The sequence below is a fragment of the Caloenas nicobarica genome, chromosome 3, assembly GCF_036013445.1.
Source record: "Caloenas nicobarica isolate bCalNic1 chromosome 3, bCalNic1.hap1, whole genome shotgun sequence".
NCBI lineage: Eukaryota > Metazoa > Chordata > Aves > Columbiformes > Columbidae > Caloenas > Caloenas nicobarica.
This window is the reverse complement of record NC_088247.1, coordinates 91,881,410-91,907,961: the sequence shown is the minus strand read 5'-3', so window position 1 is coordinate 91,907,961 and position 26,552 is coordinate 91,881,410. Positions and strand designations below refer to the sequence as shown.

Below are 26,552 nucleotides of genomic sequence, written 5' to 3'. Positions count from 1 at the left end.
CAATTTCCAATACCAAACTTGTTTGCTTGGAAATTTTCAGCTGTTTTGCTTTAGTAATTTTGCTCTTGTCCTCTGAACAGCTGATTATTTCCATCATTTTCTGCTAATAAGCAGCACATAATTAAACATAAGCAAGGTATCACTGCAGCATGACTTGGTAGGAGGCGAGATACCTCACTGGTACCACACAGCATTTGCAGGGTTCTGAATTAGATAAAAATAATGTCGTTTAGCTTTCCCCTCAGAGTTTCAGTGATTCTGGTCTCCCCTAAAAAGACATGCACAGAGCCAGTGCAGGTATTCACACCAAAAATCTACACTGACAAAACAGAAATTTCAAATTTAAATGCAAACTTTCCCTTTAATCAGCTATGCTTTTTGTCTTTGTAGTCCTAGTACACTGTACATGAGGAATCATTCTGTTCTGATGCCCACAGAAGAAAGCAGCCCTTTGACACCCATCTGCCCAAGAGGCTGGGCTGAGAACAGACTTCCATTTCAAGCTGCATTCTTCACATTTCATGGTGAAACCGATAATATACCACACAACGCCTATTGAAGGATTTCTTAAAACTGCACAGGTCTGTTTTACACCCTTTGCTGCTCCTTCAGGTTTAAGCATTGACATTTGGACTTCAATATGTTTTCAATGCACGTTTATCTGTCCACATGGTTGTATTTTAGGGGAACAACCTTTAACTAACTTCTTATGTTCCAATCATCGCACTGATTTTTTGCATGGTCAATTTTGAGTGGGTTTTTTTTTTTAAATATATAGTTTTGTAAAAGCAATCTTTACAGCTATGCATAGTGAAACCAGTTTCTGGAAGGAATTTTGCAGGGCTATTTAGCTTTGAAAGCATAAACAGCCTGGAGAGGTGTGTGTTCCCCACCTGGTACCTAATGGACATTTCCTGTATCAGAGCATCCTGGGCACAGCTCTCAGAAGTGGGCAGACGTTCAAGTATTCCCCGATGCCCTGCAGCACAGCAGTGTGGCACCAAGGGGTCATCTGAACACAGAGCTGCAATAACACAGTGCTGGAGTTATGACGATGCTACAACATGACAAGCTGCAGACATCACCAAAGCAAAAGACTTTAATAACTCATGCCCCTGACTGCCCTTCTGCTGCTTATCCTATGAGACATTTGTCTGCCCAAAATGGGACTTCACCTGGCATGGACTTAACCTGAGTAATAGGGAAAATAAGAGCACCAGAACAAGATAGAAGGGATCTTTGGAAGCTGCAGCTCACCTCTATTATTTCTTGCATTTCCCATCCTTGAACAGCTGTGAGCAACCATGCAGTGAGCAGCCTTTGTCCTTTACAGATGGGTCTGTCTGGCCTCAGAGGCAACTCACTTTGTGAATTGCTCTGCTACGCAAGTCCCACTTTTCACCCATCTTTTACCAAGCATATAGGCAAACAAGGGAAGAAAAAAAAAGACAAAAAAGAAACCAGACTCACTAGTAGTGTCTCAGTTTAAAAAAAATGAGTGACTGCAAGAGCTAGGAACTTCTACAGCCAGCCACATTCCTAGTATCCCTATGCACAGTCTGTGTAATTCATAGTATGTTTTGTCCATCTTTCAGTAACTCCATCTGTACATATACTATAATTACCAGAGAAAAGCTAAAAATACATCCCAGGTGTAGCAATACATAAGGCAGAATCTCACCAGTAAACTAGGAAACGAGTAAATCCCCCACTCTCCCAAACAATCCTTCACAATGACAACTCCCTCCTTCCCACACACGTACACTCTCACACGCCTGGAGGAGCCGGGGGTGGGGGAAAGCTGAGCTTTGCAATGTTGTCTGGAAGCTCATCAGACTCAGGCTACTTCCAACTGAAGGAAGGAAAAAGTTCAAAGCCTCTGCTGATCTCGACTGTGAACTGGTGCTACGCTCAGAGACGACCGTGCTCGCTGCCGAGACACGAGTCCTCTGAGCCAGAGAAGAGGGTGTACAAGAACATCCTCCTTCAGGAAATAAAACCAGGATGGGAGGGAACCCCCCAAACCTACTGAGGTGGCTTGTAGTACTGGAACACGAACTTGAACTGACGGGAGGCAACGGCAACCGAACCCAAGCGAAGAGCAGAGGCTCCCGGGCACTGGCAGAAGATGCTGAGGGTGAGCAGAGACTGAGGAGATGAGATGTGCAGAGGGGAGGTGATCCCAGCACTGGTGACATCGTCACGCCGGATGGATCTGCAAGGTTCCCAGCTGAAGCTGCTTTGCAGCATTGGCTTTTTCTTCCCTAAATGCATACACTTTTAAAGTCTTCGGGTTTTAGTCCCTAGAAACTGTACTGCAAAATTAAGAAACAGCCTTCCAGGAAAAGATTAAGGTATTTCAGCAACCAGCAGGGAAATGTGCTTGAGGATGAGCCGTAGTTTGTCATATCATTTCCCTTCTACCAACTGTTAAAGGATTCTGAATTGAGATAAAAATTGCCCAGTTTCTGCCGTCAGCTTGGGCCTGGATTCTTTGCATCATACATCAAATCTAGAGAATCAGCTCACTGACTAGAGATGGATCTACAAACATAGATCTTGCATTCACTGTGACAAGTGCAGTGACAACAGTTGTGGCAGCTCCCCTCTATAAGCTTTATCTGGCCCTTGAATATCATTATAGCAGGGAAGAAGAGTGGGGAGAAAATATGTACTTACATGCTGGTGATAACAAAACAACTTGAAGCAGAGGTAGGTTCCTACTGCCCTCTGCTGTAACGTGTTTATAAAAGTTCTGAGAAGGAATCAGCAAGCAAGATGGCCTGATGTGCACACTGGGCATTACATTCAGACTATATTAAAACTGTGATAAGTGAAACAAGATAACGGGAAAAAATAGTCTTTGTTTTCTTCCTGTGGGTTTTAATTCTTGAAGTGGATACACACTTCTTGTACACACACAGAAAATGGACCATAAGCTGATATAGCAAAACCTGAATAACCTTTTCTTCCATTCATTTTCTTCTGTGTTCTTTCTCTTTACTACTCAAACACTGACAAGGCTAAATACACTGAAGCTGGCTAAGATATCACAAAATCACAGAATGTCAGGGATTGGAAGGGACCTCAAAAGATCATCTAGTCCAATCCCCCCACCTGAGCAGGAACACCTAGATAAGGTTACACAGGAAGGCGTCCAGGCGGGTTTTGAATGTCTCCAGAGAAGGAGACTCCACAACCTCCCTGGGCAGCCTGTTCCAGTGTTCCGTCACCCTCACTGAGAAGAAGTTTCTTCTCGAATTTAAGTAGAACCTCCTGTGTTCCAGTTTGCACCCATTGCCCCTTGTCCTATCATTGGTTGTCACCGAGAAGAGCCTGGCTCCATCCTTGTGACACTCTTTATACATTTATAAACATTAATAAGGTCACCTCTCAGTCTCCTCTAAGCTAAAGAGACTCAGCTCACTCACCCTCTCCTCATAAGGGAGATGCTCCACTCCCTTAATCATCTTTGTGGCTCTGCGCTGGACTCTCTCCAGCAGTTCCCTGTCCTTCTGGAACTGAGGGGCCCAGAGCTGGACATAATATTCCAGATGTGGTCTCACCAGGGCAGAGTTGAGGAGGAGGAGAACCTCTCTCGACCTACTAACCACCCCCCTTCTAATATACCCCAGGATGCCATTGGCCTTCTTGGCCACAAGGGCACAGTGCTGGCTCATGGTCATCCTGCTGTCCACCAGGACCCCCAGGTCCCTTTCCCCTACACTGCTCTCTAATAGGTCATTCCCCAACCTGTACTGGAACCTGGGGTTGTTCCTGCCCAGATGCAAGACTCTACACTTGCCCTTGTTATATTTCATTAAACTTTTCCCCGCCCAACTCTCTAGCCTGTCCAGGTCCCTGGATGGCAGCACAGCCTTCTGGCATGTCAGCCACTCCTCCCAGTTTGGTGTCATCAGCAAACTTGCTGATAGTACAATCTATTCCCTCATCCAAGTTGTTGATGAATATATTGAATAGTACTGGTCCCAGTACTGACCCTTGAGGGACTCCGCTAGATACAGGCCTCCAACCAGACTCTGCCTCATTGACCACGACTCTCTGGCTTCTCTCCTTCAGCCAGTTCACAGTCCACCTCACTACCCGATCATCCAGTCCACACTTCCTCAGTTTAGCTGTGAGGATGCTGTGGGAGACTGTGTCAAATACTTTACTGAAATCAAGATAGACCACATCCACTGCTCTGCCATCATCTATCCATCTGGTTATGTCCTCATAAAAGGCTATGAGGTTGGTCAAGCACAACTTCTCCTTGGTGAAGCCATGTTGACTGCCCCAAAGACCCTCTTATCCTTGATATGCCTTGAGATGGCACCAAGGATAAGTTGTTCCATCACCTTTCCAGGGATGGAGGTGAGACTGACCAGACTATAGTTACCTGGGTCCTCCTTCTTGCCCTTTTTGAAGACCGGAGTCACATTTGCTTTCCTTCAGTCTTCAGGCACCTCTCCCATTTCCCCCAACTTAGCAAAGATGATGGAGAGTGGCCTAGCAATGACCTCAGCCAGCTCCCTCAGCACCTGCGGGTGCATCCCATCTGGACCCATGGATTTATGGATGTCCAGATTGCTTAATTGCGCCCTAACCCAGTCCTCATCAACCAAGGCAAACTCCTCCATTGTCCTGCCTTCCTCTGGGGCCTCAGGGGTACGGGGCTCCTCAGGACAGCCTCCAGCAGAGTAGACAGAGACAAAGAAGGCATTCAGTAACTCTGCCTTCTCTGTATCTTCTGTCACCAGGGCACCCACCCCATTCATCAGTGGGCCTACATTGCCTCTGGTGTTAGTTTTATCTGCCATGTATTTGAAGAAGCTCTTTCTGTTATCCCTGACCTCTCTCACCAGGTTTAATTCTAAGGAGGCTTTATAGCTTTCCTAGTTGCCTCCCTACATCGTCTGACGACAGCCTTATATTCTTCCCAAGTGGCCAGCCCCTGCTTCCATAATCTGTAAACTCTCCTCTTCCACTTGAGCTTACACAGCAGTTCTCTGTTTAACCACGCAGGTCTCCTGGCTCCCTTCCTTGACTTCCTATGTGTCGGGATGCTCTGATCTTGAGCTTGGTAGAAGCAGTCCCTGAATGCTAACCAACTATCTTGGGCCCCTTTACCTTCAAGCAGCCTTGCCCATGGGATTTCCCCTAGCAATTGCTTGAAAAGGCCAAAGTTGGCCCTACCGAAGACCAGGGATGCAATTCTGCTCGGTATTCTGCTCCCGCCACACGAGATCCTGAACTCCACCATCTCATGGTCACTGCAACCAAGGCAGCCCTCCACCTTTACTGCTTCAACCAGACCCTCCTCATTAGTGAGGATGAGATCCAGCAGCGCACCTCTCCTAGTCGGCTCCTCCACCATTTGCATCAGGAAGTTATCATCAATGCACTGGAGGAACCTCCTAGACTGAGGCTGGCTGGCTGAGTAGTCCTTCCAGCAAACATCAGGGTAGTTAAAATCCCCCATAACAACCAGAGCCTGTGACTGTGAGGCTGCCCTCAGCTGCCCATAGAAGGCCTCGTCAGCTTCCTCACTCTGATCTGGTGGCCTGTAATAGACTCCCACAACAGTATCACCCCTGCCAGCCTGCCCCTTAATTCTCACCCATAGACTCTAAACTCGCTCCTCATCTGTGCCTGGACAGTACTCAGTGCATTGTAGTTGCTCTCTCACGTAAAGAGCAACTCCACCATCTTGCCTGGCTGGCCTGCCTTTCCTGAGAAGGACACAGCCATCCATGACCACATTCCGGTCCTGTGAGCTGTCCCACCATGTCTCTGTAATTGCCACCAGATCATAATCTCCTGACCGAACACAGGTTTCTAACTCCTCCTGCTTACTCCCCATGCTGCGCGCATTGGTGTACAGGCACTTCAGGGAGCGAGCTGAGCACACCGATTTCAGCCTAGGGGCATGGGGGGCCTCCCGGTCTTCATCAATTCTAGAGTGCAAGCCCAGCTACAACCCTATCTCCTTTCGAATCTAGTTTAAAGCCCTCCAAATGAGCCCTGCTAATTTCTGTCCCAGCATCCTTTTGCCCTTGTGAGACAAACCTTTCCCACATATCACTGACCGGACTGGTGTCTTATAAAACCAGTCGTTATCAAAGAACCCAAAGCCCTGCCTGTAGCACCAGTCCCGAAGCCAATCATTTATGGACTGAATTCTTCTATTCCATCCCACATTGTCACCTGAAAACGGAAGGAGGAAAGAGAAAATAAGTTGTACTCCAGACTCTTTCACCATCCGCCCCAAGGCCTTGAAATCTTTCTTCATTCCCCTCAGACTGCGGGACACAGCTTCCTCCCCACCTGTCTGGAAGATCAGCAGCGGGTAGTAGTCCATCGAGTGCACCAGGCTGGGGAGTGCCCTGGTGATGTCTCTGATCCAGGCTCCAGGTAGACTGCACACTTCCCTATGATGAGAGTCAACTCTGCATATTGTGCCCTCTGTCCCTCTCAGAAGGGAATTGCCTACTACAACGACCCTTCTTTTTCTCTTATCAGAAGCAGTCTTGAGTTGTGGAGTCAACCACCTCTTCCTATGTGACCTCGCAGGCGGGCCTTGCACCACATCCTCACCTACCTCTCCTTCAAGATCCAGGGCCTCAAACCTATTACAGAGGGGCACCTGGGGAAGCAAGGCAGGTAGGGAGGGGGGTTGTCCGTGATGTCGAACTGGAACTTGCTCCCAACCCTCCTCAGCTTTTTGGTCCCTACCTCTGCCCAACAGCAACAGGGCAGGGGCTGTCTTGGGTCGACCCCCTCTGCCCGACAGGGTGGGGGGTATCTCCCTGGGGCCTTTCTGACTGGCATGCCAGGGAGTTACTCCACCAGTCAATCCCCTTCTCACACTCCCTGATGGTCCTCAGTGTCTCGCCCTCCTCAAGTTTCACCACCATGCTGAGCAGATCCTCCACCTGCTCACACCTCATGCAGGTGGAATGCTGCCTCCCTCCCCCGGCAGCAGCAGGCTCTGGCACTCCCTGCAGCCAGAGACCTGAACAGCCACGGTTCGGGGCAGATGATCTGTCTGGGTCACCACCGTCTTTTTATGACAAGCTCTCTGTCTGGAAGAGACCATGGTCAGCTGCAGTCTGGGACACTGGCAATAGGTGAGATGGTGTAACAAGCAAGGAGTGACAACCTCTGCGCCCTACTACACAAGCTACCCGCTGCTGCAGCACAGTGTGGGTGGTACTCACCCGCTTTTCTCTTGCCTCTACTGTTCATGCAAACAAAATCACTTCCTATAGAAAATAAGATACATTTAGGGACAGTAAACCAGATGCAGCTATTCTGTTTGATTTTTTTCCCCCCTGAAATAAAACAGACATCACAATGGTGGGAGCACTACCATAACATGGCATTTTTAGCTTAGCAACATGCATGTGTGAAAGATTGCATATATAAGTCACACATAGACACTGCACGTAAATATAATCAGAGGCTGAGATTCTCAGTGCTATTTGGATGTGTGAGAACTCCCTATTAGAAGTAAGAGGATCTGGGCATTTAAAAATCACTGTAGCAGATTTGAAAGCCTCTTCTGTGCACAGTTTTGGATGCCAGCATTTATTCTTGCTTGCAGTTTCATTCTTAAGGTCCTTTCAAGACCTCTAGAAGCAGCTATGTTTAAAGAGGGAGTAGAATTCTATGGGCAAGGCTGCAACACGCAGACACCGCACGGGCAAGGTTCTACCTCACAGATAAACCCACACGCGCACGTATCTCTGTCCTCGTACAAGGCTAACAAGATTCCTTGCCTTTCTACCACTCTCCATGAACTTTGGATCAACTTTCCTGTATGAGCTGCTACACCTTCAAAGAAAGGAGGACACAACTACAGCTCCCAAATGGCCCAAGACAATTTTTTTTTTTTTAAGGTTGCATTCAACTTTCATGTAAAGGACAAACAGTAACTAATGAGGCATTTGAGTTATGAGAAAGCCTGGGAACAAACTGCAGAACAGAGCCTGCAGGCAACTGCACAAATGTCAGTGAGATCAATAATGTACAGAATATAATGGAAAGGGCTGCAGACACTCACCTGTAGTACACAAGCATCATAAGCTTTGGAGAATGTTTGACTCCTGTTTGATGTTCGTTCTTAACTTGTGGTACACAAGATGGGAGAGCCTGCTATGGCAAAGCTCAGGGGATGAAATAGTAGGTTAAAAGCCACATTCTGCTTCCAAGTGCAACCATATCATTTTGCTGAGGTCAAAGAACACTTGGAAAAAAGCCTGGGTTTTTTGTGTTTTTTTTTTTTTTTTTAAATAAGAAAAGATGGGTGGAACGTGCGACAAAACACTGCTTTGCTAAATTGTAAGGGACCAGGAAGCTTCTCAAGGAAAGATCAGACAGGTACTGGCTTAAGTTACTGACTGGAGAAAGCATCCACAAACAGGACAAAGATGTGAAACAGTTAGGGAAAGATTGGAGGCAGCATTAATGTACTTCGTTGCCATGTCAGAGAGTCTCTGTTTATAATCCTGATCATAACTTCTGTAAAGTTCTGTATGCAAATAGACCTAATGCTTTAAAGGGAACTACTTCTATGCTTAATTTTAAGTATACACTTAGGTGCTCCACTGAATCAGTGTTTAAAAGGATTAAGGACTGCTAATCCATGTAAAAGCTTCCTTCCAACTTATATATCTGACAAACGTGATTTAATAAATTGATCTGAAGGGCTAATTTATACTACTCTTCTACACTATATTTCAACCGTGCAAAACTACCAAAAGATAATGCAATACCAGCAGAACTCTAACATGAGTAAGGCCTATTGGCTTTAAAAGCAATACTAAAGTTACAGGAAGGTTGTACCACATGAAATGGAGTGTTTCTGGTTTCACTTTCATCTCCATTAATTCTGACATTTGTGCAAAGCCTCCTCTTTTGGAACATTTATTTTACCCACTATAAAAAATACATGTGCAGCAAAACATTTCAAATCTTAAATTTTATACTATTCCTCTTGGCATACAAATTATTTCACTTAGGCTGATTACCCAAGTAGAAGGAAAGGCCTGTCTTCTTTCTCCCACAAGCCAGTCTGATTGAATAAACAACTTATCCTTAAGAACTGATAGCTGCTACTGTCTACACTCTGAAAAAGCAAGTCCATATATAGACAAGTCTACAATACTTCTTCACCAAAATTTATGAAGTCCCCAAATCATGATGGGTAAAAGGCAGATGAAGCAGATCTGCCTCAAGCAGCCGCATCATAAGGAAGAAGGAAGCACTATCACCTTATGTCCTCTTCAGCATGAGAAAGTGTCTCTACAGGACAGCTCAGGCACTTGAAGGTAGTCAGGTTTATCTTGAGGCTTTTTCCTCTTCCTTAGAGAACGGTCTCACAAGAGAGTGGCCAGTTGCCTGCTTGAGTGAGAATTCAATTTCTTAAGGCTGCGCTGGGGCTAGGCCCACATGGGCATCACCTTCCTCACACAGGTTCCAGCAGCTAACACAGTCCCAGAAGATGCAAGCAGCTTATCTCAGGTGCTTCCAAGCCACTTTACTGAGGGGTAAGGAGGCAGAGACTGCTCTTCCCATGTCAGCAGAGTTACAGAACGCCACACACGCAATCTCCAAGTGCAGTTCCTACTTCCACTAGGTCAGCTCTATTGCATGTCACCTGTTCAAAGCCACTTTCTCTACAAAGGAGACCCTTTCCCCTCAGGAGGCAGCTGGTTGCTTTCTTGCAAGGCTGTTCTCTCTCTTCCTTAGTAACCGTCTTGAGATAAACCTAGATGAAACTTCAGGTTGCTGAGGTTTCCAAGTCACCCTTTTTTTCCATTAATAGAGGATTAGGCTTTGGGGCAACTTTCCTGGAGTTCATCTTGTATAGCGATTAGATGCTGAACAGGATGACTACAGGGAGAGGAGTTGTTGGCAAGCGCTTGACTGAAGTTGCAATTTAAAGTTGATTTATGACTAACAAGTTGCACAGGTCATGTTGTGCACTTTCCTTCTGGATGCATTTATCGGTCTTGCAGGACTCACAGTCACATCCATATGAGTAAATTAGAGAGGGCCAGAGAATGGGGCCAACCACTGTCACACAGCTGCTGTACTATTTAATTTTTAGCACACACCTTGACACACTTTCACCCATGTCAAAAAGCCATTTAGAAACATCTATATGTACCCTTTTCGCATCACAGAAAAGAGGTTTGCAGTGCACAAAAAGTTATACTATGAGAAGGCAGGGGATTTTCATTATCTGGACCTGCTACATCTTGCTACAGACATTATTTTGTGAATACTTGACAGTATCTAAGACAACAGAAATAGATTGAGGTGAGTGCTTGATCTGAAGAGACCTATTATGTAGTAGGGATACCTACTACAGGAACCAACAAGTCAGGTTAGTTTCTTATTTCACCATTATGTATTATAGTAAGTGTTAAAAGCTCTTCTCTCAGGCATGCCATCTCACCCAAACCAACAGGAGGTGGATATATGCAAGAGGATGCTGACCTTATCCATAGTAAGGTTATGCCTAACCTACTCCTGGTTCGCATCGGTGGAAACCTAGACACAAAGGTGGTAAGAGCAAAAGAGGTAACTGCAGCACTGGGGGCTGCAACAGTACCTTTGGTAGAGAAGCACCTCAGAAAGAAAGATGCTGTTGCCAGTGCAACAGACGAGTGCAGGGGTTCTGTGCGTCATCCTCTGGACTCCCACAGAGAGTTGGATTTTGCTCTGGCAGAGCCAGAAGAGGACAGGAGACACTACTACCATCTGCCCTCCCACAGGGTGGAACTCCTCCTCTGGGAAAGAGGGCTCAGCTGGCACAGGCAGCACAACACACATCTCAGCAGAAGCCAGACAGATCCTGTTTCTCTTTAGCAGAAATTCCAGCTGCTTCAGAAATCCCAATGATAAAGAACAAGCCAAAAGAAAGCAATCCAGATCTCATCTTGTAGCTTAGTTCCAAATTAGCAACTGTAGCCCTGTTAATTGTTGCTTTTTTGCTATCATCTATGAGGAAAAAAACCCAGTTGTTTGTCATGCTTCAATTAATACATGACCTGACACAGGTTTTCTGTTGGGATCCAACAAAAGACAGTTTGCAGATACTAATCAGACAAGCTCCAAATAAGATTTTTATGTTCAATAAAAGGTTGATTCCATCCTTGAGCCCAAATAGATGGCTTTTGTACAGTGTGAGAAGGAGCTTTTGGCCTCCTGGGTTTTTTTGGGTACTTCTTTTTAATGATCCATGCAGGATTCTGGCCAGAAAGCTGACTCACTAGGCTGGCCTGCCTCAAAATACAACCATCACAGCACTAAAAACTTCACACTGGGAATGGTTAACATTGAAAATGAGCATTGTTTCGGTGCCCAGGGCACTTTGTGCAGCACTCGTTCCTGTTTTGCTGCTTTTTCGAGGCTTTGCATGTACCTTCAACAGTACACTTGCTGTGTGGTAGGGATCAAGGAGAGTTCATGACTTATCTTTACTACTAGCTCTTTTCATGGAAGTGAGACTGATTCCTCAGAAGTGCAAGACTGCTGTGCCTGAGGCTTCTGAAATGAGCTGGACACATATGTTCCATCTGCTTAAAAAGTAATTACAGGGATCAACATAAGCTCCTTGCTTTTTATGGAACAACATTTGCTCTTATTAGTGAAATAGCACTTCAAGAGAGTCAATAACTACAGAAATATATTGGCTGTGGATACAGCTGTACTTTGTAACTATGTCAGTTTTATGATTTTGAAATCAGTGAACATGTAATACGGCTAACAATTCACAATTTTTTTCTCTGATATATCTGCTATGACAGTACTGGTTTGAGTTAATGTAGCAAGTGATACAGGGAAATCTCCAAATACAAGACATCACTTGCTTAAAAGAAGAAAATCAATTCACTGATGCTTTGTCAACAAATGGTTAAATCTCTACCTATCATACATAGGATATTGACACAGGGGATATTCAGGAACATGCTCATATGCCCAATAGGCAACAACAGATGGTGTATGACTGCAGCTAATGTTCTAATCTACGACAGTTTGGAGTTCATAAAAAAACCCAACAAACCAGACAGTCTTGCATTATCCCACATCATAAATAAGGTATGAACTGTTGAAATAGAAGCATGAGGCGGCAACACCTTAAGAGTTCACCTCTTTGGAAGGGGAAATCAAGGAGGTTTAGAAATAGGCCAGGTTCAGAGCACGTAGACTGAACTATTTAGATGTTTAGGCTTGTGGCTCAGTCCTCTGTTCTCCCTGCAGCACCTCCATGGTTCTTAAGAACATCGCTCCAGGAGAAGAAAAGTATGTTTGATATACAGATGACCTGCCAATAAAAAAAGCCACATTTTTTTCTTTTTTTTAGATATTCATATACAAGCAACTATTTCTGTAGGACACTGAATTCTTGGGAGATGCTGATTATTAATAGGTCAGCATTTTACCAGGTGAAGCTTTTCTTGGTGGAAAATGGAGAGAGACTTGATATAAATTCTAGCAATATCTTTGCTACAGCTTACAGAACTCAACTGAAGAATTCCTTTTAGGCAGCAAGAGAAACTTCTAGAGGCTATTTTTCCAAATTATTGCAGCTCAAATGGAGTAAAGGCATATCCCTTTATCTCCTCATACGAAAGGCCACTTTGTGTCTACTCTTTTGGCCAGCAGGATCACACATTTCAAAGATGTATTTGTTCTTGGGGTTGTTCACACCAAGTTGTATTGTTTATAAAGCAGTATTACTAATCATAATCACCTCCAGCTGAGTAGCTTTAAAACAGGTAGCCTGGATACCAGTAAAACACTTGCTCAAGCAGCACAAAACATACAAACACCTCAGCAGGGTAAGTTACCTTTACTTTATACTACTGCAATTAAACTGCTCCAATTTTTTAAAATGAGCTTGGGTGTCTAGTGGCATTCAGGGGTGACCGACTCTCCAACTGGCTACCCCGATTTTCACTCCAAAGAAAGGAGTCATAAGATATATTTAAAAATTTATATATACACACCCCCACCCCCACCTGTAAGAAGAGATGTCAGAAGTCACAAGCTAATAAACATGAAGCAGAGGAAACAGAAATAAAGGCAGATTTTCAGGCTGGAGAAAGTGGATACATAAAAATAAAAAATATCACCATAAGTGGGTAAGGAACTTCACAAGCAGCTGATTTCCCTATATTGCTTAGTACTCCCAGAATCAAAATACTAAAGCTGGTTGAAGTCACATGTGGACAATTTTCTTGCAAAAAAAGTCTTACTGAAACAAGGGTAAGCATCAACTGCAACACACCCCTTTTGTTTTTCCTACAGGGAAATTTTTAAGAACAATTCACTTTCAAATGTTATTTCAGAACAGAATTTTGAGTGGTTTACAATAAAAGTTAGCAGTAGGCTCAGATGCCTGTCTCAAAGCATGTGTATCATTCCAGTGCTCTCCACTTCGAAGTTTACCTCATAAGCTGTACAGGGCGATGTGTGCCATCTCCCACATGGACAGACGTACAACGACTTAATACAGGGTAACGCCATGTAAATTCAAATATACATGCTGCTCTTCTAAGAAATGGGGACATACGCAAAACAAATGCAAAACTGGGTTTTAGATAATTACAGTCACTTGAAGTTTGTTGACAAGAAGCATCTCGTGAAATTTCCCAAGTCCAGTTCATACCTCATGGACAATATGTTGACACAGGATCTTCCACAGCTCCTGGCAGCCACAGGACACTAACAAGTGGCTCCAATGAGAAGAATGCAGACAGGTGCTTTCAACCCCGGTCTTTGCAGAAAACATCTATCAAAGCCACATGTAAGATCACTGTGGCATACCCAACAATCATCCCAACACAGCACAGGTCATCCTCTGGTATGTGCTAGTAATGAAGCTGAGCAAGGATCATCATTTTTTTTTTTTTGTCTCACAATGGTACTGCTGCTTTCTCCATTGAACTGATCCTAAGAAGTGCAGGCACCAGTTCAAAGTACAAACAGAAGAGGTTAATGCCTAGTAGCAAAGGAAGATGAGCAGCCAACAATCTAGCACAATCAGAACATTGCACATTAACCCTGCAGTAGGTCAGTGCTACTGCCAGTACGACAACACTCACATGAAGGAGCAATTGAGAGATCGCAGCATTTTCTCTAGCTCCTGCTTAGAAGTGTTATTTGTGGGTCAGCAAAAACACAAGAACAAAGCAGTGTCTGATATGGGTGGAGGAAATGTGGTTTGTTTTGGTTTTTTTTCCCCTCTTATCGCTCATTCTTTAAAACGTTAAAATGAAGGAAGAAATTAAAAAGAAACCAGGATAAAATAAAGACTGAGGAAGAACCAAAGTTTTGGAAGAGTTCCAAGAAAAAAAAAAACAGAACCCTTTATTAGGAAACGGTGGCCTGTGCTGCCTGTGTTGTACACAGAACACTTTAATTACTGCCTGTAAGTAGGAATCTAACCCTGACTGCAGGCCTGAATCAGGAACTCTCGCATCTTCACTCTAGTCCTCACAAGCACTCTATTGTCATAAAGTCCTTTGATATTTTTGTTTTCTACCATGATACTTATCTACGTTAAAGGATTGTGAGTCAGATTTATTGCTTGGATCCTTGTGGATTACAGAATATTTTAACATGAAAGGGGCATAGGAACACATGATATTTGCAACATAGAGCAAACATTTCTTGTTCATAAAGCATCAATATTGTGAACTTCAGCCACTCCAGTTTTCTTCACTTTGAAGTCTAGGACACTAAAACCAGTGACTGAGATCAATGACCTATAAAAAAACCCCTACCTGCATAAATTGGTAACCACACAAATACAGTTTGAGTAACTGTGTACAAAAACAAATACATCCAGTCACCTTAAAAAATCTGACCAGAATTGCCAGCAAATAATTAGTCCTTGATTTAGACAAGTTCCATAAAAATACTACACTTCACCTACGTAACAAAGCTACTCGTACAGACATGAGTGACTAAGCAAGCACTGAAAAAAATCTTCTCAGTGAACCTGCCTCCCTTCAGCCACCCTTTGAGACTCAAATGCTTTTTGTGGTACACTGATGCCACCTCCTGGCCATTTTGATAACTCAGACACTAAGTTTTGTATCTGGTACTGTTGTGGTTTTTTTGGGTGTGTTTTTTTTTTTTTTTTTAAAGGGAGAGACACCAGTTCATCTGAGTGCAAAAATTACTTAGTGCCATTAAAATTTATTACCAGCTAAAAAAACTCCTATACATCACTGTATGGGAACAAACTCATGCCTGACAAGTTAAGTACGTGACAGCCAAACTCTTGCATGATTCCCAAAGGTGCCCAACAAGGTATGCCCAAGCCTGTCTGCACAAGCAGGCCACAAGTTTCGAAGCTTCTCCATTTCCTCCCAGCCTGCTCTGTAGTCTCAGGTCAACATCACAGAGCCCTGAGGGCAAAAGCCATTGTTTTTAAACTACCAGATACAACTATAAGAGCTTAACACATATATTTTATAACCAAAACAGATATAGGCTACTCATCCCATGTGGATGTTTGAGCCAGTAATTCAGCAGAAGGCTGAAGGCATCCATTTATTCTGAGCCTACTCTGCTGAAGCAGCCTTTTCAGAGTTACCACAACCTTCCAGCTTCACACATGGCTCAGTCTGTACCCTAGAAAACCACAAGTCAGCAAGTCAGGTAACTTAAGGTGGAAACCCAAAACTCTGAGTGGTCAGAACACTTGAGCTGAACTGGAATGGTCCAGCAAAAGTGTCCAAACAAGACCGTATTCCCTGACAAGTGGCCCATAATCCCTGTGTGGATGAGCAGAGACAGGCCTTGGGGGAGCCAGTGGGGCCTAGAGCTTCAGGGATAGGAGGAAAGAGACAGGAATCACCAGACAAGTATGAACTTCTCCCAGGAGCTCAATGTGGCCCACTAGGGACTAATAACCCAAATTTATCAGTGAGGTCTAACCAAAGGGGCAAGTGTCACACCCCCAGTTCTGAGGAAGGTTGGAGGTCCAGCAAGCAGTGAGGTCTAACCAAAGGGGCAAGTGTCACACCCCCAGTTCTGAGGAAGGTTGGAGGTCCAGCAAGCACTCTGCATAGGGTCTGCTTCCATGCCGCATTACCTCATGCTCACCTACATGAGTGGAGAGGGTATCTGATGACCAAAGGTGTCTGAAAGCTAGAAGAGCCAAGCTGACCTTCATGTTCCTTTCTTCCTGCAGCTGTCTCATGACTCACTGCCCAAGAGCATGACGTGGGAATTCTGGAGGGAAATCGCATGCCTCTTGAAGATACTGGTCTTCCCACCACCTTCCCGCAGTCTCCTAAGCTTTAATAAATCTGGCACACAGGCTGGCCAAGAAATGCTGTCAGGCCTGCTACAAGTTCTAGGTAAGTCTGACCACAGCTATCTCCAAGCTCTTCCTTCTCTAGTCCCTTCTCACTTTTGCCTTAGACCACAGTTGTGAAGAGCACATCTTCCAGCATGGCCTCCACTTACCAACCAACCAACTGAAATTCTTGTGACACACAAGCTTGCCTATCTCCCAATCAGCTGCTATATATTTGCAACAAAATCACACCAGCAAGCAGGACAACACATCCTTTTTCTCCTGCCTTGGCCTACAACCAATCCATGACTGCACATTGCCTACTGAAAGAGCAGCTCTGCACTGGACATCCAAGCCTCTGATCCTACCACAGAGTGGTAGGAGGCATCTCCTCTGGGGCAAGCTTCATGCTGCTGCTCTCAGGGCCTGACTAAGGAAGTGCAGCCATGAAACCTTCCAGGCTTGCTGGTATGTGGAAGGGAAAAAACCATTACTGCAGTGTCAGCAGGTAACTGCCTTTCATTCCAAGTGAACTGACACCTCAACCAATATTCACAGCTACTGTTCACAAGCTTATGCCTAGTGTTGTTAGCTCATACCCTACAGCATTTACAGAGGGGAAGGGGCTGTATTGCCTCTTGGAAGTAGAGGAAGGTTACACAAGCACATTACCTTTGTGTGCAGTTTGCTTAGTTCCTTGGACAGACCTCCCACAACAGGAAACCAGCACTTTGGGACAGAGGTGTTTCATGGTAGATTTCTCCTACAGCTCACAGCCATACAGAATTGCTTTTAAAAGCCTAAGACAGTCCTCCTGCTCAGACTAGCGCCTCATTGCCTCTCCACACACTTGGACCTATGCCCTAGTTCCACCTGAAGCCTCACACACCTGTTCTCCCCCTCCAGCCTAACACCACATATAAGGAAAGCAGTACTTTTTCCTGGGTTGAATCTCAGCTGCCACGAGCACAGGAGGCTCTATGCTTCCGAAGAGATCTCTGCAGTACCACTGCAGTAAGGACATGCTACAACACCTCAAAATCTGGTGGTTGTCCTGGTCTTCAAGATGATTTCTTCCACCTTCTTGAACTACATGCACAGCCCAGTTGCTGGTCTCCTGATAGTCAGTGACTATTGAGGTACACAGCCTCCTTCCCCTCCTGGTAGGCTATTCGGCCAAACATTTCAGTCCTCTCATGACAGATTGAAAATGAGCATTTTCTTGCAGCCTAAGGTGCTACCATATCACAACACCTGGGAAGCCAAAGAGACCTTGACACCATTACCTAGAAAAGCAGCCAGAAAAGAGAGAAATTAAAAAAAAAAAAAGGAGAAACAGAAGGTACAAAAGGAAGAATGGAAAGGATACTGAGGAAAATGTCAGGTAGATTGTGGAATACCAGAGTGAGACTCCAGTGCAACTCTTGACAGTGTCGAAAGTGCTGATGCCAGTTCAACTTCACACAGCATGGGAAGCACTGCAGTGTCACATTAGCTCTCCACATTTTCATTTCATTCTTTCAGTGCACCCATGTGTCACTCACCCTTGCTGGGGGACTTCACAGTGGCATGGCCCACTCAGTAGTTTGGTTCGTTGACACCATAGGCATACACTGGGAACGCATTTCTTTTGGATGAAACTAAACCAAAAGATCTAACTTGCATACAACAGAATGAGCTCTGCGATCCAAACCACTACATGAGGACAATCAGGTTTCACTTCAAACACACAATTGCCCCAGACTAATAGACTTGTGTAGATACAGCTTTTCAAGAGTAACTTGTAGACAACTAGGGGAACCTGGCTAAACACCAAGCGATTCCCTCAAATAAGGTCTAAACTCCCCAAATCTCTTTTCAACAGTATACGCCTGTGATACCAAGCCCATGGGTGGAGCAGAGGAAGAACTGCTTAACTAAAAGCAACACAAATTATGTAATATATGGGAAGATACAGGTACTCAAATTTGATGCCTACTCTGATAGCATCTCTCAATTAGTTCTCCACATCTAAGACAAACTTTTTTTTCCTATGTAGTTATATTGTTTTATACCAAATGTAAACATACCTTTTCTTACATATTTTCCACCAGTCCTCCTCCAATCACTGGAAATTTATACAGAGAATTGCACCTTACTTGGTTAGATTTGGGAACAGAAGATTCCAGAGTGGGGAAGACACCTGGAAACCTTAGCCCAAGACAAAGCCTAACTTTTTCATGCTTTTCATGGCAGCTCCAATTTTTTTTTTTCCTTTGGAATCTTCAGATAATTTTAAAAGACCTCATGAAGTCTGCCAAATCTAAGAGAAATAAATTTGTACATCAAACTGAAGTAAGTCTAGTTTCAATGCGGCAAGTTCCGAGTTATTATGAAGCCATGCACTACAGATATATTTCAGTACTGTTCAAGGGATACGGTTTCCATATCAGATAGGGATAAACATGCAATAAAATGCCAGTTCTGCACGAAGAGCTTTTCATCCACTGGCCTTCGACCACTAGATGGCATCTGCATGCTAGACCAATTCTACCATGAAGAAAACAGTCAGCTGGGTCACATCTTTTTCATTAAGTAACTGTGTTAAATTCTTGTAGAGCATTTGTATAATCAAGGCAGATCAAAGAAAATCATGTCGTCTTATTCTAGGTGGTGATAGCAAGGAAAAAGTCTCTGAGACTAACATGTCAGTTGTTTGTGGTTGAACCTTTAGGTAAGAACCCTGAGTAGGAAAGAATTAAGGCGTTTGTTCTCCATCACTGCTTTAAACAGAACAGGGCCTTAAGTCTCAGAGCTCGTCCTCTTAACCCAGCCTCCTGGAAACTAGACGCAATCATGGTGCAATTAAGAAGTCCATTAAAATATAATTCTCGTAACATGTTCCCTCTCCCAGCATTTCACAGAAATGATAGATGTTCTGTCCTTGTGGAAGGTGCAAGACGCTACTTGGGAAGAGCAACCTGAAATATAAAATATTCTGGGGTAGCTACTGGAAAATTACTATTTATACATGCCCAGAAATTCAACAAGACAATGAAGGACTTATATGAGGCACTGTAGAAATGCTGCTAGGAAGCAGACAGAGGGAACAACGTGAAATACGTGTAACTATTTTTGCATTATTACATGTGTGTTGGAACTTCAAAGCAAAGCCATCAAGAAGGACATTATATCCGAACATATTTACTTGCCAAGGTTGTTCTCTGCATTCATCAATGTTGTGAGCTCCTCTGCTTCATGTCATGAGCTGCACCAGTTTGTCTGCAAGATAATACCAGTTTTTGTCTGGCTAGGCCTTTTCAATAGTTAATTGGATCCATCTACAGCATCTCTCTTGCACCCTGAAGATTCAAACCTTTAAAGCAACATGAGCAGGCAAAACTCTGTACCATGAGGAAAATCAAGTGACTCAGTTATTTTGCTCTCTGCAAATATAACATGCCATTTTTGAATATCGGCTATCTGTAAGAGAGTAGGAAAAAAAATGTAATCCAGCCTATTTAACTTCCTCCATTTAACAGCAACTTGGGCTAAAACACTGAAATTTAATATCCAGGCACGTCTATCATATTTCAAAAGGATTTTCAAGCGGTGCTGGTTTCTAGAGGTCTGCCTGGGAGCTTTCCTCATTTTTAACATACTTACATCTCCACCTCAAGATACAAAATAGCTTTTACTGATCTTTATTAGTAGCTGTATCTAGTTAGCACCTGCTTTCTGATACAGTTGCTTCTAAGATTAAGTCTGCAGGAGGCTGAACAGGAAGCCTGGGCTTCAGGTTCTGTAAATAAAGCAGGAGATTCCGGGGAAGGGGCTGTGCTCGGCCACATGCAGCGCACACACTTTATTTAAAGCTCCCTCTGTTCTGACTGCTTTGGGCAGCAAGAAGAGTCTTCCTTGGAAAAGATTGCTATAGCCATGTATTGGCAAGGGCTTGCAGCAAATGGTTATTTTTAATTATGTTTTAAAATTCTCGTTTCTTGTGACAGAGGTGCAGAGATTAACATGAGTTCAAACAGGACACTGGGAAATAGAATGAAATTTTGTCCTTAGGAACAATTAACTTGAGATCATAAGTATTTATTTTAACAAGGCACACTAAGATACAGAACAAGTAACCAGATAGCTTTGCTGGTTTCCAACAACTCAAGGGATCTGCAAGGAAGATGCTCAGGCACTACCAGTTCCAGAAATCCGAGAAACCAGCAGACCCATAACGATACACAGTGCCCAAACTTGTGTCTTACCTTGGTAACTTATTTACTGTCCCAATACTGACTTAACTGTCACATGGTTTCCCAGTGTTCAGTCCAACATGGCCTGAGGTTCCTTCAGCTTTGACCATTTGATACATGCAGTGAGAAGAATGCTTGGTTATAAGCCCATGAGTTGTATGCAGCCACCTGGTTAGATGCTGTCACTAAAACCTTGATTAGCCTTTGGAATAAAGCAAAATCAATGTATGATCCAGGAAAAAAAAAAGTTTAGAGCTGCACTGAGAGCAAGCTTGAAAATCGCTACTGCTGACTAGCAGAATCAAACAGATGACAGCAATGAAAAAATATCTAGGGCTATGCCTAAATATCCCAAGCCTGAAACTGAATCATCGAGTTCCTTTCTATTGGTAAGAATGACTCTGTGCTTAGTGTGCAATTCCTGTGACAGTCAGGGATCTTCACAGACACATGAACTCGGTGCTGGTGAGGCCCCATCTCGAATCCTGTGTTCAGCTTTGGGCCCCTCACTACATGAAGGACATGGAGATGCTGGAGCAAGTTCAGAGGAGGGTGACGAGGCTGGTGGGGGGTCTGGAGCACAAGTGCAATGAGGAGCGGCTGAGGGAACCAGGGCTGTTCAGCCTGGAGAAAAAGAGGCTGAGGGGAGACCTTATCGCTGTCTACAACTACCTGAAAGGAGGCTGTAGCATGGAGGGTGCTGGTCTCCCAAGTAACAAGCAACAGGAACTAGAAGAAATGGCCCCAAGTTGCGCTGGGGAGGTTTAGATCGGATATTAGGAAGAACTTCTTCATGGAAAGGGTTGTAAAGCACTGGAACAGGCTGCCCAGGGAAGTGGTGGAGTCACCATCCCTGGAGGTGTTTAAGAGACATGCAGATGTGACACTTAGGGACACGGTTTAGTGGCAGACTTGGCTGTGTTAAGTTTACCATTGGACTTGATGATCTGAAAGGTCTTTTCCAACCAAAATAATTCCATGATTGTTAGAACTGGAATTTAAATATACACCAGAACATGAACTTCATCGCAACTGTTTTGTATTAAAAGACACACTGCTCTCTAAAGCATATTACTAGCCCACGTGGACTAAGACATTTGACTGTGCTGTAGTCACCTCTGCTCTAGCATAAGGAATGTTCTCTCGCCCTTGCTTTTTCACCAGTTCATTTGAAGCCAAATAGCCACATTTACTCTCATGTACATTACAAAGCAGATGGATGCCAATCGTGAGTCAAGTTACAACTCAAAAAAGTTCAAAAGCAACACAATATTGACAGTATCACTTCACCTCTGCTCTTTGCTAAGCTGTGATGTTACCTGTCAGATTTGTATACAGTGTCATCTCCAAACCTGACTGCGAGGGAAGTTCCAGAAACACCAGCCATGGATACAACATTGACAGTTTGCCCAGAAGAAATTCAACACCAGTTATAGGCTAGGTTTTTACAGTTGTTATCTACATAAGCCTCCATAAAGCAGATACTCATTTCTGTTAACCTTTGAGCTTTACACCAAAAGCCACACATATGATATTTATGTTTGTTACCTACATATTCTGAAAATTCCAGCTAGAGTTACTCTCAGGTCACTTTCGGTTCAACCATATCTGATAGCAGTAGTGTCTTTAATCTTTCCACTACAGAGGAAAAAACTGTTTACCAAGCCCAAACTAACCACATACAGCTCCACTAATGTAATCTGACAGCTTCATCAATATCTTCCTGGACTTACCAAAAGATAATCCTTAGACAGGAATACTTTGTCATTTAAAAGATACCTTGCTCCTCATCAACTCCTATTTCTATCATCTGAAATACAGCAGAGAGGATGTCTGTCTTCAACCAACCTTAGAACAGGGATGCAGGCTACTAACAATAAAAGCAACTTCCTTCCGCAGATGTGAAGAATTTCCATTGGAGTTTCCCAGGCAAGTAAGTACACAGGAATGCACTACACTGGGGTAACTACAAGCTGTGTCACATGTACTTATTAGCTCCTCTCTCAACAGAGAATACAGAATAAATGCAAACCGTCTTCCTAACAGGATCATGAAGCTTGGTGACACCTACCAGCAGTACACTTGCAGTTAATTTCACTTAGAAGCAAAAAGACAAACTCATACTTCAGTGGCCACAGTTACTTCTGGGTGTCCAGACATGGAAAATTGAATACAACCCAGCAGTATATAAAGACCTGTTACAGTGTTTTCAGTGACTATTTCTACAGCATTTTTTGAAATACAGATCAGATCAGTACAAACAAGTCTACCTAAACAAACAGCATTCAAGGTATTAGAGCAGCACAACAACCACAGCAACACGAAACACTATTTTTTTCCTCCTTTAAAGTAGCAATCAATTATGAATACTCCATGCATAGAAAACACTGACCACTATGAAGCACATACACACACAAAAAAGTGATGTAAAACAATCTCATCTCAATCAACACAAAAGAGACCAAAGAAGCACTCCTTGCACCAAGACTTTAAACTAGATTAAAGCAAGTATTTCTCTAGTGTTTGGGAATCACAAAGTGCCGGTCAACTAAAAAGGAACAAGACGAGGTTACATGCCATCTATGAATTCAGGAATGGATATTACTGACAGATAAGAGCAAGTGGGGGGAGAACATGCAAAAATATCCCTCCAATAGTGTAATGTTTTATATGCCTCTTAACAGCTCATTTGATAACCCTCCTTTTACTTCCCAGCATGCTAACACTGTGCTATTCAGCAACATTTTAGGCTTGTATGGACAAGATCTTTACATGGAAAAAACTACTAGACCGTTAGCAAATTTCCATGGAAGAGTTAATTTTATCTGAGTATAATTAAATTCAGGTTCTCTTTTCTACCTTGTTCAGAATGGACAGCAGTAAAAATACTAAAGATCTATATTAACAGTGTAAACGTAAGCTGAAGTGGTTAAGTTCTGTTATGTATCTGATACTCCTGACTTGCTTCTAGTATGGAATATCAATCATAACTGTAGGGGTAAGGTTATTAAATAATGTATTTTTCCCCAATATAGGATGATGAAGGATGTTAACAGTTGTCCCAGCTCCCCAGAATTCAAAGCAGCACTCAAATCCTTTGCAAGGAACGGCTGCTATACACCAATAACAATTCTTCAGAACACCACCACCAGATCTGGCTTTCTAGAGCCATAAAATAAACCAAGAATTTCCTGTTTCTTTAGGACACGTCAGAAGGCCTGAAGACTTTATTTTCCTTTTGACATAGCATCTGTAATACAAGCGAGCATGTTAGGTACTCACATAACATACAGCTTTACACCCAGACATTTCATGATACAGAAGACATTGTTCCAGAAACTATGGAAAAAAATGGAAAAGTGTTAACCCAGATGTTTGGTAACATGATGCTTCCTTATAATAGAGACTAGCACTTGGTAAAAACCCAGCATTTTCAAAACTTATAAAGCTAAACCTCAAGTAAGCAATGACTTAGAGCAGGAAGTTACCCTGCCAAGGCTTGTAGAATAGATGTCATCAATTACCTTATCACAAAACTGAAGCTATGCTCACACAGCTCTCACCACTGACTTTCAAGAACAGGTGTCTTTGAGCAATATCAGAAGAAATCTACTTCTGCATTTTGTCCTATGTACTGAAACTCTGGTGCTTGCTTCAAGGTGGGGTAAGTTAAACTATTGTTCAAAACCACAGAGCAATCCCATACAAATCAGTAACAGATATATATGCCCTTAAGTTGTTGGATTTTTTTTTAAAAAAGAAAAAACAAACTCCACACTTCTTGAGTAACAGTAAGGTACGTTAAAATAACCAGTCAGACTTCATTCAAATGAATTAGACAACTTTTACTAAATGAAAAAACCTACATTTAAAATATGCATTTAAAACAAAATGGAATTAGAAGAGACTTAAATCCATTTTAAAGAACTTGCTCACTGTGTCAAAAATCAATATATCTCTTGCATTATATAATGTGCCAGTTCATAAAATGTAAGTTACCAGAATTCTCAATATAACATTTCAAAGACAATACTGAAGTCAAGAGTTTTACACCTACTGATGCACATTAAGAATGGTATAAATCTGAAGCCTTCCCCCAAAGAATCTTACGAATTTGACAATAGTCAATAAAAGCTTTTGTAGTTATATCCAATAAGTATTGCATCCTAAAGCATCACAAATCTGTGCCTTTCATTTATCCTACTATAAATGTTGTATCTTTCTGTATCTTGCCATTTGCCATTGTTAACTCTTAAGAAAGGAGAGAACTGAAGAGAAATACTGCATAACTCTTGATCATGTACAGAAATTATTGCTACTATAATACACTACAAAGCAGAAGTCTATACAATAGTATATGAAATTTGATCATGAAAATCCAAAGGACATAATCTGACATAAGCCTTACAATCATGTTGGACATTCACATAGCATTTTCAGCTCACCTGTTGATGAACATCCATTTAAACACACCCTCTTCTGAAAAAGAGGGTCAGGTTTCAAAGGCTTAACAAATACAGATCTTCATGTTCTGTGGAACTATGCAAGATGAACTTTGATGCAGGTAGGGAGTTACCTGGAAGCTACGCATGCCAAAGGTGTTTCATGCTAATAAAACTAAAGCCAAGGTACCACATAATCAAGTTACCAACTAATAGGCAATACCATTTTTGTCCTAAGTTAAATGAAGTGCCATAGCACAGTGTAACGTCAATAATTTATAATAGTGTAGTGCACAAATTCATTGTGTGGCAGTTTAAATTAAAAAAGTCAAGACAGGTATTTCTGTCTCAATTTATGTTGGCTGTCAAGCTGTCCAGTCTGGGCATTTTGAACTTAGTTTGCCTTTTAATCACTACCTTACTATAAAGTTTGCATTATAATGGGGCACACATTTGGGTGGCATTATTATGAACAACAGGGAGCTAGGAGAAGATAAGAGACCAATGGCTGTTCTAAAAAGCCCCTTCCTTATTTCAACTTCAAAGAGAGCTGGGGGGAAAAAGACTAGATACCATATTTGCATCATTCTAGCTACAAAATAACCAAAGTAAAAGCAATCAAGCAACAATAGGACCACATTACACAAATGGAACATCATGCTCTCATCTGGTTTAACTATTACATCGAGTTTTAACTGGGATGTTGGTCAACTTTAAAAACCGTGGTAAGTGTGAATACATAGTTGCAATAGTTTTTTCCTAATACTTTTTTTACTCTATGCTGGATATTAGAACTTGGAGCTATACTTGTTACAATACAGTGTCGCACATCTTTCTACTAGAAAAAATTAATAAAGATCCTTTACCCGTCTCTTTAAGTTAAACGTGTGACATCATAAAGGGTGTCAAATGGCTGGATGGTTTTACAGTGCACACTTATTATATACTGTAATATGGAGTTTTGTCCTTGACAAATCTGATGGTGTTTCTACATTATTCCTTTCTTCACCTCTTCTTCGGTGGATTAGCTGTGCGAGGTGGAGTGACTGGACGCCCAGAATTCAGTCCACCATACTGGTACTTGGCTTTCTTTTCAGATGGTTTCAATATCTTAGAGGAAATAAAGAAGTTCTTTTGAGTCAGTGGCAGCTAACAACATTTCAAACACTGTTAAGCCAACATGAGATCTCATTCAGCAGGAAAAAAAGGGGTGAGGGTGGGAGGGAAATCCCATCACAATCCTACAAATTTCTTAATTCTACATACAACAGTAATGCTACTTCTAAATCCTTTTAGTTCTACTACTGTGTTGGGTGGGAAGGGGAGGAAAGGGACTGAAAACACATCCAGCAATGAGTAGAGCTTGAAATCTGATCAGAGTAACCACACCAAAAGGGTCCCAACAATCTACTAGTCTGCATAATCAGGTACTCTGATCACTAGGTATGACTAAAAAGAATCATCCAATTAAACTCTGAAACAAGCATCTGAATAGAGGGAATAACTTAATACGCAGGAGTGTGGAAAACAGCAAATCCCACATGCTTC

The 26,552-nt window shown here is 42.8% G+C and overlaps 1 protein-coding gene across 1 annotated transcript in view; it reads right to left on the bottom strand.

Moving 5' to 3' along the window:
* Positions 1 to 23,756: 23,756 nt before the first annotated feature.
* PPP1CB (protein phosphatase 1 catalytic subunit beta) overlaps positions 23,757 to 26,552 on the bottom strand; it is a 29,176-nt gene continuing 26,380 nt past the window's right edge. The window contains exon 8 of the mRNA XM_065631102.1: positions 23,757 to 26,114. Within this exon, the coding sequence (XP_065487174.1) occupies positions 26,010 to 26,114 (105 nt within the window). The 3' untranslated portion in view covers positions 23,757 to 26,009. The remainder of the gene's footprint in view (positions 26,115 to 26,552) is intronic.